Source organism: Microcaecilia unicolor, chromosome 9 (genome assembly GCF_901765095.1).
Source record: "Microcaecilia unicolor chromosome 9, aMicUni1.1, whole genome shotgun sequence".
In the NCBI taxonomy this organism is placed as follows: domain Eukaryota; kingdom Metazoa; phylum Chordata; class Amphibia; order Gymnophiona; family Siphonopidae; genus Microcaecilia; species Microcaecilia unicolor.
Genome location: NC_044039.1, coordinates 28,637,012 through 28,657,923, shown reverse-complemented (window position 1 = coordinate 28,657,923; position 20,912 = coordinate 28,637,012). Strand labels below are relative to the sequence as shown.

General features: G+C 41.0%; 1 protein-coding gene across 1 annotated transcript in view; it reads right to left on the bottom strand.

The window, feature by feature from the left end:
• NT5DC3 (5'-nucleotidase domain containing 3) overlaps positions 1–20,912 on the bottom strand; it is a 72,905-nt gene that overhangs the window by 34,667 nt on the left and 17,326 nt on the right. Inside the window, exons 2-5 of the mRNA XM_030214654.1 lie at positions 19,504–19,688; positions 12,154–12,228; positions 8,351–8,406; positions 3,191–3,281 (exon numbers count right to left, since the gene is read on the bottom strand). Coding sequence (XP_030070514.1) covers positions 3,191–3,281; positions 8,351–8,406; positions 12,154–12,228; positions 19,504–19,688 — 407 coding nt within the window. The remainder of the gene's footprint in view (positions 1–3,190; positions 3,282–8,350; positions 8,407–12,153; positions 12,229–19,503; positions 19,689–20,912) is intronic.

Genomic DNA, 20,912 nt, shown 5'->3' with positions numbered 1-20,912 from the left:
TGTTTTTTCAGTTTCAGTTGGAATGAGTTTGCACAGGAGTTCATGATGTTTAGACCATCATTGATTTCATTGGTTACTTCTGTTAAGTCATGACTGAAGGGAATGTAGATTGTGACGTCATCTGCATAGATGAACGGGTTAAGGCCTCGGTTGGATAGGGACTTTGTCAGTGGGATCATCACCACATTCAAGAGTATTGACGATAGTGGTGATCCTTAAGGTACTCCACAGGTAGCTTTCCACGGTGGTGATATGTTTGAGTTTGATTTTACTTGGTAAGTTCTGGTGGTTAGAAAACCCTTTATCCAGTTAAGTACATTTCCAATCAATCCTGAAGTGGCCAAGGAGTCTTAGTAGTATATTGTGGTTGACCATGTCGAATTGGAGGAGACGTATACTTTTACCTATGGCTATTTCTTGCTTGAATTTGGCCAAGAGGGTGACTAGGACAGTTTCGGTACTGTGCTGGGGGCGGAATCCTGACTGTGAGTCATGTAGTATTGAGAACTTGTCCATGTATTCTGTAAGCTGTTTGGTCACCAAGCTCTCCATCAGTTTGACTACTAGTGGGATAGACGCAACTGGGCGGTAATTGGTTAGGTTGTTTGTGTTTTTCTTAGCGTCTTTAGGTATTGGGGTAAGTAGGATGTTACCATATTCCTCGGGGAAGAGACCTTGTTGTAGTCTGATGTTTAAGTGGGATGTGAGATCTGCCATGAAGTGGTCGGGGGCAGATTTAAGTAGATGACTAGGACATGTATCCAGGTTGCAGCAGGTGTTAGCAAACATATGAGTTGCTTTTGTAACTGATTCAGTGGTGAGGAGAGTAAATGTTGACCAGATACGGTCAGCTAGGCATCCACCAGGGATTAGGTCCAGGTCATTGAAGAAGTTTTCGATGCCGGTATTGTACTGAGGAAGTGGTGCTGCGTAATTTTATTATTTTTTTCGTTAAAGTAATTAGCAAGTTTGTCTGCGGGCAGCATGTCTGTGTTGGTCATGGTGATAGGAGTGGTGTCTAGTAACTTATTTACGATTTGAAATAGTTTCTTCAAGTCTTTGTAATCCGGTCCTATTTTAGTTTTGTAATAGGACCTTTTGGTTTGTCTTATTTCATATTTGTATTTTCTAAGTATTGCGTGTGTGTTCATTAGCCCCTGTGGGAATATGTTGAATGTGATTGGTATGAATGAAGTGCACTGGATAGTGAGGATAATATGATATTTTAATTTGATATAGTTTAAATATCAAATTAAAATATCATATTATCCTCACTATCCAGTGCACTTCATTCATACCAATCACATTCAACATATTCCCACAGGGGCTAATGAACACACACTCCTTGTAATAAAGGAGTTTTCAATAAAAATATTTTTGTAAAGTACAGAGAATAGTTACTGGTAGTGGGATATACATTTTGTAACTAGATTGGAAATTGGTTACTCAGGGACGTTCAGATTAATGAATATGCATGAGAGATCTGCATGCAAACTACACCCTCTGTATGCAAATCTCTCTTATTAGGGATATCCTGAAAACTGGCCTGTTTGCAAGCCTTGAGTACTGAGCTACAACAGGAGGGCGGCGGCGGGGAGGCGGTAGCGGCCGCGGGGGAGGGGTGTGTGAAAGTGGCGGTGGTAGGGCAGTGGCAGAGGGAGGGCAGTGGCGGTGGGAGGGCAGCAGTGGGGAGGCAGGCTAAAATGTGCCCCACCACCACCTTGGGCTCTGCTCCCCCTCCCGTTGAGGTCTGGCTAAATCAGAGCAAAGGTAAGGCCAGCTATGGCAGCTAGCAGTTACCTTGGTGCTACATGTTTGTTTATTTTATTTATTTACCGCCTTTTTTTAGCTGTCACTTGATGACACATTCACTTAATGTGCTATCAAGTGCAGTCGCACTACCAGCAGACCGGTATTGCAGCTGCTGCTCAAAATATAGAACTCACAAAGCAACAGGGGGCATTCCCAATCTGATCCTCCCCCTGATAAGAGCTCACACTCCCCCAATTTCATTCCTCCCAACAGAGTATACACCCCCTCCAGAACTGCCCCTCCCACAATGTACCTCCCCATTCCCTAACCCCCACCTGGGACTTACCCACCCAGGGGTCTCCTTGGTACTGTAATCCCACTCCACTCCTGTCCCAGTGCTGCCCTGAGTTCAAAATGGTGCCAGTGACCCCTAGAAGTCATTGGTTTGCTTCCTTATGTTCCTTCACGCGCTCTGCGATCAGCTCAGCATTGTCAGTTGATGGTGCCCTCTTTACATCAGGTCTCTCTGGTCTCCATTGCAATTTCATGTTCAGTGTGGTAGGCCCTATGCTGAGGAACCAGTTGCCAACTGTCCCGAAGTTGGAGATTTCACTGGCTACTTTTAAGCAACTACTTAAAGCCCATTTGGGGGGAGCCCTTTTTAATTAATTCATAATTCCAGGGAATAACTTGGCAGGGGGTTGGAACTATATACTGGGGCCTGGAGCGATGGTGATACTCAAGACTCTTTCCTTTTCTGTACTTTCCTATTCAAAGTTGGCGTTACTTTCTGTTGTTGATTCTTTTTTTTGTACTCTGCTTTGATGGTTACCCTTAAGCACTTAATCAAATTAAATAAACCTGAATTTAGCAATAGGCTCAGGTTACTAACTCCTAGAGGTCATCTTTTCACATAAGGAGAATCGCTCCTTATGTGGAAGGATAACCCCTAGTGGCAGTACAGTGAGACCACCACTGGAGGTCATTTTGAACACAGGGCTGTGCCAGGACCCCTAGATAACTAGAGAGACATCCAGGTAAGACCCAGATGAGTATGGAAAAAGGGCATAAGCTCTTGAGGAGGTTGCTCGATCGGTGGTGCATGTGCCACTGCAGTAGGGTGGAAATGTTTTTGTGCACTTTGGCTCGATACTACCTAATATACTCCTGTACTACCTGTAAATGTATGTTATGTGGTGCCCATGCGATATGTGTGCACAAAATGCAGGGCAGATCCTTGGAATGCTCCCTGCATTTACTGCATCTTAACTGCAAAACTAAGTAACAGGAAATTAAAGTGACAAAGTTATGAGGAGTAGCACTGGGGCAAGTAGGATTTAAACTTTGGTTGTCAACTCCACTGCCCTAACCACATCTTCAAAACACTGAATTACATTTTCGTTTTACAAAAATAAAATAAAATACTTGTGTTGTTTACCTTCCCATAAAAGTCACTCATTTGCTCCAAAGGGACATGGGATCCTTCATACATGGCAATAACTTCTTCATCAGGGACAACATTCAGTCCTCTAATAATGCAAACTCCAGTTGTCAATGAACAGTAAAACAGGACATTTCAAATAGTATTTTGAACAAAACTAAACAGCATGAAGTGTGCACATTATTTAACTGGTTGCAGTCAGCAGTTAAATAACACCAGCCACCAAAATGAAACCGGACATATAGTGGCAGTTCCTAAATACCAGTCGCCACTGAATATCTAGTTTCAGCGCCAACCCAAAGTACTTTCCCCTTGGTCACGCAACAGTTTCTAAAACATTCAGACACCGATTTAGGGAGAGGTGCAACCAAGTCTTTTTTTTTTTTTTTCAGTGGGAATTAAAATGATTTGAGAATACATTCTTAATTTTATTGAGCAAGGGCAGTCCAGAGAAGGGATGCAGAAGAGAAAGGTAGGTACCTGTATGGGGGAGGGGAGAGGTGGAGCAATGTGCAGTGGGAAAGAAGTGTGTGTATGCAACATTTCATTATATTCTATGCAGTGGGAATTTACTAGTATCAGAGGTGCTATTAATCATATGATTACAATTTTTTTTTTTTAGTTCCAATATTTTTATTGTGTTTTATAAATGATAACAAATGGCTAAACTAAAGCAATTAGCCAGCTTAACAGGTTAACAGTAACAAGCATCAGCATACATGTTCAAGTTAGGGCAAGTCAGGGATTATTTCAATAACAGATCATAAGTCACAGGAGTAATACATAATTTCAATTCTGACAAAGGTTATTACGTAGTGAGTTTAGTAAAGGAGACCATATTTTGTTGTACTTAACAAGTGAGTTATGTTTTTCAGCCGCAGCATATTCATATTTAGCTAAAATACACACAGAATTCCACCATGATAAATAAGTTACTTTGTCAAGATCTTTCCAACAAAAGAAAAGTGTTCTAAGGGCTTGATGTAACATTAAATCCAGTAATTGTGCTTGATATTTGTCTATTGATGATTGTAACATTAGTGATCCACATATAACTATATTATATGATAAAACATCTTGAATATTCAAGGTGGAAGATATTGTGTCCCATACAGAATTCCAATATTCTTGAATATATGGGCAAGAATAGATGATATGTTTAAGATTTCCAACATCTTTTTCACAGGTCCAGCATTTATTCGCACTGTTTTTTGGTTTTATTGTGTTCAATTTGGCGAGTTTAGCAGGAGTCCATAGGGCTCTGTGTGCTAAGTAGAACATAAGATTGTGAAATGGACGCTGATTTGGTGGTATGAGTAATTTTAAACCAAAATTTTTCCCAAGTTTTTTCATCTAGTTGGGCATTTAGATCGCATTCCCATGATTGCATGGTATTAGTAGGTTCTTTGAATTTAGCTAACTGTAGTATTTTGGTTACAATTTTTAATACCACAATAAATGTTTAAAATTTTTAAATCGTTGCTCACTCCTAATTGAATAGCATGATGTGCAAGATAATCAGCCATGCTGAGCATTTGTTCAAAAGGATGCTTGGGTCAACATTTTTAAATAAAAATTGAAAAGCATACGCCCAAAATGCTTGCCACGATTAACTGCAATTAATCGTGCAATTAAACATTTTAATCGTTGCCCACTCCTACCCCGTTTACTAAGCCGCCCTAGTGGCTGCCGTGCACTAATGCCAACTCAGCCCATTCACTTGTGTCGGCATTTCCGTGCAACTTAGTAAACGGGGGGGGGGGGGGGGGGAAGTAGTATTTTATAAATAAAGGTATGCGCCTTATTTTTCTGGGTGCCACAGCCAGTGCCTTTAGTAAACTCCCCATTATAGAATTACCCACCGGGTGTCTATGGTAAAAATCCTCAGCATACGAGGTAGTTTTATAAGAAGTTCCTTTACTAAGGTGCACTAACAAATTTAGTGCAGGCTAACGAATTAATGTGCATAAAGTTCCATGCGCCCCGTAGGTATACAATGGGTTGTGTGGCATTTAGCATGCACTAAATCCAGTAGCGCACCTTAGTAAAAGAATCTCTGGATAAACACCAGAAAAGCACCTTTTTCTCTGGTACGCTCACCCCTCCCCTGGTTTGTTTTGTATCCTGTGCTCAGTTTTTGTGCTTTTTCTGCATATGTATTTGATTCCACTAGAAGGTAACCAGCAATAGTACCTATGGAAAACATACACCTAAATTTACAATTTTTACACACCCAGAACAGACTTAGGAAAAGGCCATTGAATGTTATTAAATGGACGTGGGAATAATCCACTATTTCTGGGATGGGCGGGACAAATTGTTTTTTCTTTTGGCCGCTGGCGGAGACAGGGTGCTGGGCTCGACATACCCTTGGTCTGTCCCAGCATGGTGATGCTTATGTACTTATATCCTAAACATAATGGAATCAAAAAATTGTCTCAGGAAAAACAGAATTCCTGTTTAAAAATGTCAAGAAATAGCTCCAAAGAGACGAGCTAATACAACAAACTTTTCAATACTGAGGCACAATATCGGCCTGAGAGGAGATTAAGCTGGATGCATGAGGCAAGATGCTTACTGAACACAGAAAGAAAAGAAACACTCTTGATTTTATGCACGACTATATGCATAATTTCAAACAAATGGATCAACGTAAAATGGAGGAAACAAACAAAAAAAGGTCCAGCCACAATTTGTGGGGCTGGTGAGGGAGCCATGCCATTTGTACAATGGTTCCCAGCCTAGTCCAGCACACAGACCTAGACAGTTGGGTTTTCAAGATGTGTGTAATGAGTACGCATGAGAGATTTATAAAATCCACATCTCTAATGAACGAAAGTTTTATGTCCAGCATACTCATCACAGATATCCTAACACCACATCAGCACTTTCAGAACAGGGCTGCAAACTACTGAAAGCAGAAAGAGATGGTGCCTGAATACAGAAATTGAGATACAAGGGCTACAGAGGAGTGGCAGTGGTGGAAATTCAATAAGGGGTCCTTTTACAAAGGCACGCTGAGAAATGGCCTGTGGTAGTGTAGGTAGTGTTTTGGGCACACGCAGAATCATTTTTCAGCTCACCTGTAAAAAAAAAAAATGCCTTTTTTGGGGGGGGGGGGCGAAAATGGACGTGAGACAAAATCAAAATTGCCACGAGTCCATTTTGGGTCTGAGACCTTACCACCAGCCATAGACCTAGCGGTAAATAATTTGGATGGTAATGACCTGCACGCATCCGCTACGTATGCCAGAAAATAAACATTTTTCAGATGCACGTAGCAGACGCGAAGCCAAAATTGAAATTACCGCAGGGGTCACGTGGTAACCGGGCAGTAACTCCAATTTGGCGTGCGTTAGGCGCCTACACGGCTTAGTAAAAGGGGCCCTAAGTTAACTGATGCTTTCCGTATAACTTGAGTACTAACATCCTAAGGAAATCTGGAATTTCTGCACTCAAACACAGGTTGAAATTCATTCACCCATCTCTATCCCTGGTGTTCATATGTCCACAGTTCCAACAGTACAACACTCATTTGATAATATTTAGACTATGCCTATTCCATGCCCAACAAATATGCAAATTTCAGTAAACCTACTTATTTAAAAGTCAATCAAAGCAGCATTTTTATATACATTATTTCTATTTAATTTAAATCTGTATTTGCTCAGTTTAAAGGGCACCATACGTTTCTTCTGCAAGGAATAAAAGAAACGTCAGGCCGGGGGAGCAAACCAGGAAGCTTTGTCAAGTGATGCTTTTCTCCATTAGTCAAACTTTTGTCCTCCTTTCTCTCTTGTCCACAGATTTTCTTATTTGTGTTTCAGCATTAACTTTGGAATGCAAGATATCGAGCTATGCTTGGCCTATCAGTCTCCCCCTCCCCACCCCCGAAGTCACTATCTTTTTATAGATTATTCATTAATAGACCAGGCAGCCATGATGTCAGCATGGCAATAAGAAACCTATGCCTCGTGAAGAGTATCAAAAATGAAAATGATTTTATTTAATAGACATTTAAATAAAGTTAAAAGGTTAACAAGAGCTATTTGGTTTTACAATAGCTACAACATGCGTTCCCATAATCATTGCACCATTCTGTTCTGCAGACAGAAAAGAACAAGACCTTTAAAAATATTACTCTGAGGGGTCCTTTTACGAACCTGCGGCAAAAGGGGGCCTGTGCTGATGTCGGCGTGTTTTTTACACAAGCTGAGGCCCCCTTGCCACGTGGCCATTTGGGAGGGGGGGGAGCACATATTGCTCCCGCCATTGAGGTGGCGGTAAGGGCTCCCACCAGAGGCGTAGCCAGACCTCGCCGGGAGGGGGGGCCAGAGCCCGAGGTGGGGGGGGGCACTGTTAAGCCGCCGCCACATTGGACCCCCCTTCCGGCCTGCCAACGATCCCCTTGAACCCCCCTCCCGCCACCAACCCTCCCCCGCCCCACCGCATCAGATACTTTGTTTGCTGGCGGGGGTCCCCGAAGTTCCTGGTGCGATCAGCTGTTTCTGACGCTTTACGTCCTGCACCGTGCATGTAGCCCCGTGCAGGGCATAAGGCGTCAGAAACAGCTGATCACACCAGGAACTTCGTTGAACAAAGGCGCTACGCCGGCACTGAAGAAGACTCTCTTCGGCTGGCGGGGTTCGGGGACCCCCGCCAGCAAACAAGGTATCTGATGCGGTGGCGAGGCAGGCGGCGGTGACGGCGGGGGAGGGTTGGGGCAGGAGGGGGTCCAGGGCCAAATCTACGGGGGCCCAGGCGCCCTCAGGCCCCACGTAGCTACGCCACTGGCTCCCACACTAACCCTGCGGTAAGCGGGCAGCACATGGCGCTGCCTGATTAACGCCGGGTACACACCGGCGCTAAAAAAAAAATTAAAATATTTTTGCAGAACCAAAAATGTCACGCGCTGGGGGAGGGAAACTACCGCTGTGCTGCTCCGGTAGCCCAGTGCTACGTCCTTTTTAGCAAATGGTAAGACCGCATTGAGCTTACCGCCACTTCGTAAAAGGGCCCCCGAATGTAGTGTCTAGGATAAATCAGCACCAAATAAATATTTGCTTTAATGCACGACACCAATGCACAATTTTTGGACAGAAGAGATTCGAAAACTACATTCAAGTTGGACAGGCCCAAGTCAACATTTTCACCCACCTGTGTACTGTTCCTAACTGAATGTAATGAAATGCATCAATCTTCATTAACAATGCCTGAGGCAAAACAAGAAATTTCATATCAATAACTATGTACAATTCTGCGGGAAATGCTCGATAAGGTCATAAAAACAATGAACTCCATTTTCCATCTAGAAGGGAGTGTAGTAAATAAAACAAAAGTTCCCCATGCAGTAAGATTCAATACATAGCATTCTAATACATGTATTAAAAGAGATTTTTACTCCCAATGGGCGTGCAAACTACTGTAGCATTAAAAAGGGGGCTGTCCAGAAAAAAAAACAAAATCAGTGCACACTGCTCCGGTGATATGTACCTCTTTGTGGGAATTGGCTCATGCAAGCCAGAGTCCCCAGTTCCCATCCCCCCCCCCCCCCCCAAAAAAAAATGCCCCCATTCTCCCTCCCCATGACCCCACAAAAGCAGTCCCTGATGGCTCAAGTGGACTCTTGGACACCATGCCCCCTGAAAACCGTCTTTGGTGGTTCAATTGGAACACTTTCCTAGGCCCCCAACTCCCCCCACCCACTTCCAAAAGCTGGGAAGCAGAAATAATGCCTAAGTGCTCTGACTCAGGAGGCACCAATGGCAAGGAGCAAATTGGTACTTCTCCAACCTCTCAGCTATTGGAGTTATGGTGGGGGATCAGGGGTGGACCAGGAGGAGAATCCACGTGAACTACCAGGGACTGCTTTTGTGGGGTGGGGGATCCACGTACCCACTTTGGTTACCAGTGACTGCTTTCCATGGAGTCGTGGGGGGGGGGGGGGTTAGGGTGGGAGTCAGGGGGCCCCATCTGAGACACTAGGGATGTTGGATGATCTGAGGCAAATTGGGGCTCATTTTCAAAGCACTTAGACTTACAAAGTTCCATAGGTTACTATGCAACTTTGGAAGTCTAAGTGCTTTGAAAATACGCCTCAAAGTGCAACAATTCACCTCAGACTACCCTCTGCTCCCATGATGTATCTTCTGACAGCCTGAGATAGCATAAAGATTAAATGATTACAAAAAGTTAAAAAAAACAAAACTGTGCTAGATTTTAGCACAATGTTTTGTTCAGTGATCTGCATTGCATTTTACGTGCCCACTACACTTTAACATAGCGGTTTTATGCTGATTTCTTGTTCTAATATTTCTTCCTGCTTTACGAGTTAATATTAGCACAGGAAAAAAAAATCAAGAGAAAAACTTGTGTGCAAAAAGGTAGCACAGCTTATTGCAGTGGCCTCAAGGTGGGTAACTGAAGACCGAAAATAAGACTAGAGTACATATTCTTAATATAAAGCGTATCCTGATTATAAGGCAGCACTGCTTACATGGATTTGACTGGAGCTGTCCATCACCACTGCCAAAAGCCGGATGGATTTAAGCCACAATAAATTTGAATGAGGTTTTTGCATACAATAAACAATGTAAACCTATTAACCTTCACCAGGAAGCAAAAATCAACCATATCAAACCGTATACACTTGTGTGAAATCAAATATTTCTTATACTACAAAATTTACCTTTTTAATGGCAGAAGATACCTCAGAATGGTAACTGCCTATTGTTGACTTGAAAACGGCCAAGACACAGTCTTCGGTTCTTGAATGTGTATGTCAGTGGTTCCCAAACCTGGTCCTGGAGGCACCCCAGCCAGTGAGGTTTTCAGGATATCCACAATGAATATTCATGAGAGAGATTTGCATGCACTGCCTCCACTGCATGAACATCTCTCTCATGAATATTCACTGTGCTACCTTAGGTTAATTTCAATAAATAGTTGCATCAAATCTATATAATATACTCAACAACTGTTACAATTATATCCATCTTTATTACATATTTAAATATCATAAATCTAACAAATATTGTCTAAAATTCCCAATATATCCAATCATTCATCCGTGGATGAATGATTGGATATATTGGGAATTTTAGACAATATTTGTTAGATTTATGATATTTAAATACGTAATAAAGATGGATATAATTATAACAGTTGTTGAGTATATTATATGAATATTCACTGTGGATATCCCAAAAATGTGGTTGGCTAGGGTGCCTCCAGGAACAGGATTAGGAACCACTGGTGTATGTCAATTTGTATGTATTTTCTAACTTTGCATTTAAAAACATCAAAATGGGATACTTCTCTTAAGACAAGGCATGGAACTGACATGGTATCATGTATTAGTAATCTAGCTCTCACTTCTCAAATTCTTTTTTTTATAATTTTCAAAATGGTACATTCATATCAATATAAATGCAGGATTTAGAAATGAAATACAGCAGAAATAAATTTCTCTTCATTAAAATTAAAGAGACAAGAAATATTCATATACATATTGACCACCATAATTTGGGAACAAGATAAAGGAAAAAAGAGGGCACAGCAGAGGTGGAATCCACCTCATCTGAGTAGGAAAAAGAAAGCAATCACTCAGAGGGGCGAGCGTTATACGCCCACTAGAAGGTACGAACAGCATCTTCCTATGAGGTCATTCAGGGCTGAACATTTCCCCTTTACTTGGAGATTATAAATTCAGCCAATTTTTCGGGGTCGAGGAAAACATGGGTACTTCAGAATATATATCCCTCCTAAGGCGAGAGCCCTCAGTTTTAAAGCCAAATCTCTCGCCTTCTCTTCTGTGTATCTCTGTTTAGATCTGGGTAAATCTGAATTCCCCCCCCCCCCCCCCCAAAAAAAAAAAATTGGCTTGCTTATGATTGAAGTATAGATGAAATACATTATTCCTATCAACCTCGAAAGCAAAGGAAACTAGTAAAGTCAATCTTTGTGTAACCGTCTCTAGAGAATTTTCTAGGAAAGCTGTTATATTCAAATCAGGTAATGGATCTGGCGTTATGGGTTTTGCTCCCAATATGTATTGGGTCAAGGCATCTTACATCACCGAGAAGTACCTTTTGAAAGGACAACCACCCACTATGGAAAAGGTTCAGCTCAGTGACATAAGATGCCTACACAGTGAAGTTGAGGCTAAACGCCACATCCCTAGCTTGTACCATTCTGCCTGGCACATATACCAGGCTCACTGATCTATAGTTTCCCAGATCACCCCTGCAGCCCTGTTTAAAAATGGATGTTATTCTGGTCATTCTCTGCTGAGCATCCACTGTTTTATTCCAGCTTGCTGTCCTACCAGAAAACAGACAGCAGCCTTCTAAATCATAGTTGTTCCTCAACCTTTAATTTATAAAGGGGCTCTTTTACTAAGGTGCACCGAAAAAATGGGCTGCACTAGTGTAGGCGCGTGTAGATCCATTTATCAGCGCACCTGTAAAAAAGGCTTTTTAAATTTTTTTCTGAAAACGGACATGCAGCAAAATAAAAACTGGCGCATGTCCATTTTGGGTCCGAGACCTTACCGCCAGCCATTGTCTTAGCGGTGTTTCACACGGTAACCGTGCAGTAATCATCTACTTGCATAGAATGACGATTACCACCCGGTTTTTTGTTGCCGTGCGCCAGAAAATAAAAATTATTTTCCAGCGCGCATAGCGGACACGCATTAAAAATAAAATTACCATAAGGGCCACGCGGTAGCCAGGCGGTAACTCAAATTTGACGCGTGTTGGGCGTCCGCAGGTGCCTATGCGGCTTAGTAAAAGAATTGCAAAAGCCTGAAAACTGTACTTGCAATTTATCTCAAAAGAAAAATTCTTAATGTTTTATTTAGCATGGAAAAACTCTGATCTACAAGTGAGGCATATTCTACCATAAATAATTTTTAAAAACCCAACCTCAAACCTTGTACATTAAACCAATCAACTTACCCTGTGGACATCATAATGCAGTCCACGTATTGCAAAATTGGGATCATATTCGTACTTCCTTAACTCTTCAGGATACTAGGGACAAAAATAAAGTTATCCGTTTATTATAACTCACACAAACACACAAAAGACAAAAACACTGAATCCCATAACCAGCAGCATTATTGTTAATAACTATTAATTTGGATTTAGCTCATGTTTAAGTTTATTAAACGTAATATACTGCTTCAACTATACGGTACAAAGCAGTTTACACCATAAGTAAAAACATTAACAATTAGAAATAATTGTAATTTATAGAACGCCAAAGTTAAATAGGAAAGCCGAACCCAAACAAAAGGCAACACTCAAGCCACACACACTCTTCTAATTTAGACAATAAAACTAAATAAAAACATAATCTTTCAAATTACAATTGCAGAACCCCTACTGTGCAACACCATCATAATTCATCATCAGAAAAAGCCTGCTTAGAAGCAAAGTTTTCACCAAAACCTTGAATTTTTAAAACTCTGCCTCTCCTCAGACAACGGTTCAAAGAAGAATGACCAAAATGACAAAGGGGATGGAACTCTTCTCATATGAGGAAAGGATAAAGAGGTTAGGGCTCTTCGGGTTGGAAAAGTGTGGGCTGAGGGGAGATATAGGACTAAAAGATCCTGAGTGGTGTAGAACGAGCGAGTCGATTTTTTTTACTGTTTCAAAAAGTACAAACACTAGGGGCCACTCAATGAAGTTACAGGCCAATATTTTTCAAATGAATAGGCGAAAGCTTTCAAACGTGTTGCCAGAGGATATGGTAACAGCAGTTAGTGTATTTGTGTTTAAAAAAAAAAAAAAAAAAAAAAAGATTTGGACAAGTTCCTAGAGGAAAAAGTCCATTGTCTGCTATTAAGATAGACATAGGAGAAGCCACAGCTTGCCCCGGGATTGGAAACATGGAATGTTGCTACTCTCTGGGACTCTGCCAGGTACTTGTGACCTGGTTTGGCCACTGTTGGAAGCAGAACACTGGGCTAGATGGACCATCGGTCTGACCCAGTATGGCTATTCTTATGTCCTTATAAATGAAATCTCAACTTGTGGAGGAGTTGCCTAGTGGTTAGGGTGGTGGACTTTGGTCCTGGGGAACTGAGGAACTGAGTTCGATTCCCAGCACAGGCAGCTCCTTGTGACTCTGGGCAAGTCACTTAACCCTCCATTGCCCGCCGCATTGAGCCTGCCATGAGTGGGAAAGCGCAGGGTACAAATGTAACAAAAAAACAAAAACAAAAAAAAACTTACTTGTAATATGGGACAATGTAATGTTTTTGTATAGCCCCAGGTTGTTGGGCAAGTTATATTGTTAATTTTTCTATGTTTAAAAAAAGAGAAAAAGGCAGATATCGAACTAATAAAAATACACAGAAATCCCCGTAAATGACATTGGAAACTAAGCAAAGCAAAATTTTGGGCTGCACACCCTTAGGCACTGCTATCTAAGCCTCAGATGTTATTGCATGGCAATTTATATACTGTATGTGGTTTTATTTATTTTATTTTTTTTACATATCCGATCTTAAAAGCCAGCTTTTATCTTTCTATTCAGGGTTTGCTACAGCAGCTCTGCACTTCGTTTTAAAACGTTCAAAGCAGTATAAGATAAGAGTATTACAACACAGAGGAAGACAACAGAATCCAGTCTGTGGAACAGATTATTCAGAAACCTAATCACCCTGAAAACACAAGGAACAAAGTATGCGAGTGTTGCTATGTTACTTCTGGTGCCCCTGGCCCCCACTGTTCATTGCTGCTGGGATATTTGCTTGCACTTATATATAGCTGGTAACCTTTAGCCTGCAATATGGCATGTAAATATTTATAACACTTATAACCCAAACATCTGCTGCAGCTTAAGCCCAAGCTGTAAAACAAATAAAATGATTAAAATGCTACAGAAAGATTATACACATAGGAGGAAATTTTATATGTTTTTTTCCCCACATGTAAAGCCAGTTTTAAAGATAGAAAAGGACTTTTATGGAATTGTATGCCTGTATACATATGAATAAACATGAGTACCTGCATAATGTTCCAAGGTGTTGCCTTGACGGTTTGGGTAGGTCTGAAAAAGTTTGTATGTGTTTCTTATTTTGCAATGGTAATACATGCATAATTTGCCCAGATACACACCTGTTGAGTCACACGTGGTAGATACTACTACTTAACATTTCTAGAGCGCTACTAGGGTTACGCAGCGCTGTACAAATAAACAAAGAAGGACGGTCCCTGCTCAAAGGAGCTTACAATCTAAAGAACGAAATGTCAAGTTGGGGCAGTCTAGATTTCCTGGGTAGAGGTGTAGAGGTTAGGTGCCGAAGGCGACATTGAAGAGGTGGGCTTTAAGCAGAGATTTGAAGATGGGCAGGGAGGGGGCCTGGCATATGGGCTCGGGGAGTTTGTTCCACGCGTGGGGTGAGGTGAGGCAGAAAGGGCGGAGTCTGGAGTTGGCGGTGGTGGAGAAGGGTACTGAAAGGAGGGATTTGTCTTCAGAGTGGAGGTTACGGGTAGGAACGTAAGGGGAGGGTTGAGAGGTAAGGAGGGGCTGCAGATCGAGTACATTTGTAGGTTAGTAGCAGAAGCTTGAATTGAATGCGGTACCTGATCGGAAGCCAATGAAGTGACTTGAGGAGAGGGGTGATATGAATGTATCGGTTCAGGTGGAAGATAAGACGTGCAGCAGAGTTCTGAACGGCCTGAAGGGGGGATAGGTGGCTAAGTGGGAGACCAGAGAGGAGTAGGTTGCAGTAGTCAAGGCGAGAGGTAACGAGAGAGTGGATGAGAGTTCGGGTGGTGTGCTCAGAGAGGAAAGGGCGGAGTTTGCTAATGTTATAGAGGAAGAAGCGACAGGTCTTGGCTATCTGCTGGATATGCGCAGAGAAGAAGTTAACTGTTCATTTGCACTTAAGCTATGAAGGAGTGCCTAGAAATGGTTATATGTCTGATGTATAAAACCACCTCATAAAGCCAAATATTGGACCTCAGCTTTCTAACTGGCTCCCCAGGACAGTCACAAACAGAAGGCAAAATACTCTACTGGGAAAAGGGCACCAAAACACAAAACATATCTATGTTAAAATAAAGGTCCCTTCATTTTGTGTTTTTATTTCTCCCCTGTATATAACGTTTAGAAGTCTGAGTAGTAATTTTCTTATGTACATGTCACTACCAGTGTCTCTTTGTGTATAATATGATGTATGGTTTTATTTGATTATTATTCATTTTTTAATGTTGATGACAGGTTTCTAACCTTTTGATGACTTTTTGGATATACGCATTGAATTACATATCCCTAGGTATGTCTCTCTCATGTTTACTTTTTAATACTTCAGTCGCATATATCTTACAACATTTTATATTATTATTTTTTTACATATTTTTTTTTTTAGTTCTTTTCTTATTTACTTGATCAACACATCTTGAGGCTTTTTATGTATTTTTATATATGTAATATTTTATATAAATGTGTTTTCTTTATACACAGATTTGTATTTTGGATGTACATTTATTCTCTATGTATATATATTTTTTAAATTTATAGACCCCTGATGCAGGCCAATTAGGCCGAAACACGAATCGTGTCGGGTCGTCACCTATGTTTTTAGAAGAATTTTGAATAAATGTTGATTTGAACACCATCTGTGAGAAGCTTCATTACTCTACTCCTTCCACTTGGTCCCCAGGACACCCAGTTTTGTAAAGCTGACCTTTTACTAAGCCAGCTAAAAAGTGACCTGTACTATTTTTAACATGTGGGTTTCTCGTGTGCTGATGCCACTTTTACCATGGCAGTAAAATGGCTGCAATTTCTCCATTCATGACCACATGCTAATTTCCCAATTAGGGCGTGGTCATGAGCATGAGTCCTTACCACCACCTATTTACTAGGCAGTAAAGGCTCCTTTGCTCTAAATCGGGCAGAATGTAGCAATTTACCCTGATTAGTGCATTGCACGCCTACTCTCTACTTGCAAACATGCCCCCCCCCCCCCCACTAAAAAAATATTATATATTTTTTAGCACAAGATTGGGCATGATGATCTCAGAACTGCCACGGGATGCCCGCTGCTTAGTAAAAGGACCCCAAAGTATGGTAATTAACCGGCCTTTTTACTAAAGGGGTGCCACACAGTAACCCGGAACTAACACTGGCCCAACACGGGTGCCAGCAGTAGTTCTACCCCCAGCACGTGCCATTTCTGGTGCTACAGAAATTCAGGTCTGAATTTCTAGCGCAGGGGTTACCCAGCGGTAATCGGGCAGTGCGCCACCGGGTTAGTGTGGGAGCCCTTACCGGCAGTAAGTGCTTCCCTCAAAATGGCTGCACGGCAAGTGCGAACTTACCACACTGATTATTTCTTTTGCCCTTTTTACCTGCTGCGGTAAAAGGGTCCATGGCACGTGGCAAAAATGGCTAACGCAGGGCCCCTTTTACCGCAGCTTAGTAAAAGGGGCCCTAAATGTATTAAGTGGAAAAATCAGCTCCAAGTCGTGATGATCTTTTAATGTATTTCTTTGTAAAATGGTTCCCGTTTGTCTGTCCTAATTAGATTGTAAGCTCTGTCGAGCAGGGACTGTCTCTTCATGTTCAGGTGTACAGCGCTGCGTATGTCTAGTAGCGCTATAGAAATGATGAGTAGTAGTTTCTGTTGTAACATAGTAGATGATGGCAGAAAAAGACCTGTATGTGCTGTCCATGACTTTACAAATATTTTATAAAAAGCTCCAGGTTCAGCATGCCTTTTGTTAAATACTTTTCAAATCTGTGAACAGACTTGAACATCCCATTTCCTACCTAGATGACCTATGTAAAAATCAGGTTTTCAGTAATACAGATGTGTATACTATGCCACTAATTTGTGCAATACAAGTTATAAAGGATGTTGCACACAATTATAATTTCAGAAAAAAAATTTTAATCAATGAACTGATAACAGAGGAAAAAAAAGAGAAATTCAGAAAAACGGTCACCACAGTAACGAGAAGGCGAAAGCTTTTTGTACTGCAGTGACATCACTGATGACACTTTCATATGAACAACATGAGATTAGAGAGGAAGAGAATGACAGGACTGGGGCAGGACAGGAACCAAACAGAGCACACAAACAATAAACAGGGAGTTTAGAAGTACAGTACATCCTCAGAGAAACAGACACCAGAACAACCAACGGCTGCCAAAAAAATGAAATAAAATAAAAATGACTGAAAAATAAGAAAAATAAAAAACATTAAAAATGTAGGCATTAAAAACAAAAGTATAAATATGTACTGTATATGTATATAGCAGGGCTTATTCAAAATACTTACTGAAACTAACACACTGTTAACAACAGTGCGATGGACGCAGTCTCTCCCGATATAGTCCATTGCTCCGAGTATGGATTGTATTGGTGGGAATACAACATAGGAAAAGAATCCATGGAAAAAGCTGAGATTCACTCCCAGGTCTTTTCAGTGGAAGGTTCTGTTTTATGCTGACCTTCATGAAAAGGCCATTTTTTTTTCTGTTGTTTAAACAGGAGGTCAAATACCTTTGTTCACACAGGCATTTCAATCATAATTACAAGTTTTTCCATTCTTGCTTGGTTTAGTTAGCTGGGAGGTTATTTTGGGTTTCTTTTTTGGTGTGTTATTACCATGATTTTATATTATTTTTATGTCTTATTACCTGCTAATAAAACAAACATAATAAGACTAAGATTGCCAGAATAGAAATCTGTAAAAAAAAAAATAATAATAATAAATAAATAAATAAAAATCAAACAAAGCAGAGGAGTGGGAAAGTATAGAGAGAAAGATATAAACCAGAGGTCCAGAATCTCTCTTGATTTGTATTTATGAATGGAAAAAAATCCAACTTTTGAAATTTCAATTTCAGATGAAATAGCAGTGCTTAAACTTGCATATTACAGCAGCGAAGTTCTGATCTTCCAAACTTATTTACTATAAACACTGTTTTTTATTAAAACTGCAAAGCTTTGAGTGCCATTAGCAAGAACAAGCTGCCTGACTTGTTTTAAAGTAAGGATTCCTTTCTTTTTCCATTGCCTCAGACTTTGGGCAACATAATAAATTAAAGGCAGGCTCTCTCAAAGTAAGGACATTTAAGGAATCTGTTTGCGACAACTTAAAAAAGAACTTCTGCAGCTTCAAAAGCCTTAGCTCCTGCATTTTAGCTAATGGAAAATTACCATTAGCAGCTGGCAGAATTGGCACAGATAACCGATTCCAGATTACAAAATGACTCATCCCAGGCCAAAGTTCAGTATGTAGACCTACAGAAGATAATTTTAGAACAAGACATCAGGAATAGGTGCCTACTTGTGTTTATTTCCAAAAAAAAAAAAAAAAAGGCAGACATTTTCTTTTTTGAAAATGGTTATGCGGTCCTTTACTAAGGTGCGCTTAAAAATGGCCTGCAGTAGTATAGATGCGTGTTTTAGGCTCGCGCACAATCATTTTTCAGCGCACCTACAAAAAAATGTCTTTTTAAAATTTTTGCTGAAAATGGACATGCAGCAAAATGGGGGCCCTTTTACTAAGCAGCGGTAAGCCCACTGCGGGCTTCCTACTCGGCAATTCAACGTGGCACCAGCGGTAGTTCCACCCCCAGTGCATTGGGCAGCGCCAACTGAGGCCCGGTTACCGCTGGGTTAACACAGGAGCTCTTATTGCCACATGAAAATAGCCGGTGCCAGTCAGGCCCCCACCCCTGTGGGCCAACACTTCACAAGACCAGAACACGGCACCAGTGATTTCACAGTAAGAATACTGAAAGGTAATTTTAAAACAATACAGGAACGTAAGACCTTTGAAATAAGAATGATTGAATATTTTGACACCCAACAAACAGGACTTAATATGGATCTGGGTTTTCTAACTCATTATAAAACATAAAGCTGTATTTCTCTGTTTATTACACTCGTCTCACCTACCAACACCCATTCTGTTAGAATATCAATGAAATGTTTTGATGTCCCCATGCATACCCCCACCCTCCCACTCTGTCAGACTGTCAAAGTAATGCTTTGACGTTTCTCTCATATATACTATCTGCAACAGCATTTGCTTATTTCCGATCTGAGGAAGAAGGGCAACCTTCGAAAGCTAATCAAGAAATGTATTAAGTTATGACCAATAAAAAAGGTATCATCTTATTTTCTTTTCCATTTTTATTTTGTTTGATTTCTATTGATAACCTTTAAGAGTGGACTAACACTGCTACCACACCTTTCCTTGCACAAAACCCTTTGCAGTAGCAGATTAGTACTTACATAAAGATGTAAGTGGTTAAAAAAAAAAAAAGTTTACCCTGTGTTCTTTGATCAGACGATCTCTGGCGGTGTTAAAAATCAAAGTGTGGAGATCTTTGGAATAAAAGGCCAATGTGTAGTCATAATCGAAGCCGTAGATTTCAATATCCGATAGACTCATTTCATTGTTGGAAAAAATGGCATCAGGATTCAGCAGGTTGCTCAAATTGGAGGGGATAAGTTCTATATAAAATATGCACACAAAAAAACAAAAAAAACATAAGATATATATAATGTTAATGTTAGATAACACTGGACTAAAATATTTTACAGTCATGGCAGACTATTAAAAACATGCAAGAAATATTATTATGGGAGGTACTTATTAAGGTGTGTTATGGCCATAATGCAAGTTATTTGCCTCTTAATGCATGTTAAACAGTGATAACGTGTGTTATATTAGCACAATGCACTTTAATATTGGTTACACTGGGATACATGGTAATGAGATGCAATGTAGACAAATGCACGCAAAACACTCATTACTATGGGGCCCTTTTACAAAGGTGCGTAAGGGCCTATGTACGTCAAATTACATGTGCCAAATCAGCATTATCACCCGGATACTGCATGCTCCAAATGGCAATTCTGAATTTGGCATGCACCAAAAACACACAGTAGAAAATATTTTCTACCGCAGAGCGCCTACCCGGAAGTAAACGGCAGTTGGTACATGCTGCGTGTTAACCACCTGTGTAGCATGTGAGACCTTACCTCTAAGTCAAAGGGTGGTGGTAAGGTCTCAAGCCAAAAATGGACGCTCGCTGATTTTCATTTTGCCATACATCCATTTTCCGACCTATTAAAATAATCCCTTTTTTTCCAGATGCGGTGCAATAAGGGTCCAGCGCGCACCAAAAACATGCACCTATGCTGCTGCAGGCCAGTTTTTGGCATGCCTTTGTAAAAGGGCCCCTATGTAAACTGAATAACACAGCTTGCAGTTAATACGACAAAACTGTGTTATTCCATTAAGATGTGGCCCAACATTCGCAAACAACATCTTAAAGAGGCCAAGCAATCTAAGAATCATCACCCCTCCTCCCAATGCCACCTCCGCATCATCATCCCCACAACAGCACCCCTTTCCAAAAAGATCCCCATTCTCCTGTAAGCCCTCCCCTCCCCAAGGGCCGCCCTCAAAAGCCCCTGGGGTTTGAGTGTATCTATGGGTATGTAGTCCTGTCTTCCCTAGGAAATTTGTAACTAAGGCTCTTTTACTAAAGTGTAGCTAAGGAAGGTTGGGGGGGGGGTCCTTTTTGGAAGAGGGAACTGCAATGATTCTTCAATAGCCAGGTCCCTTTAAGAAGCATAAAACTGCCTCGTGGATAGAAAAGGCTCAAGATGGACTATTGTGAATAATGCATAATTGAATCCCCTTGAAAGCTAAGGAACAAAAACATGAAG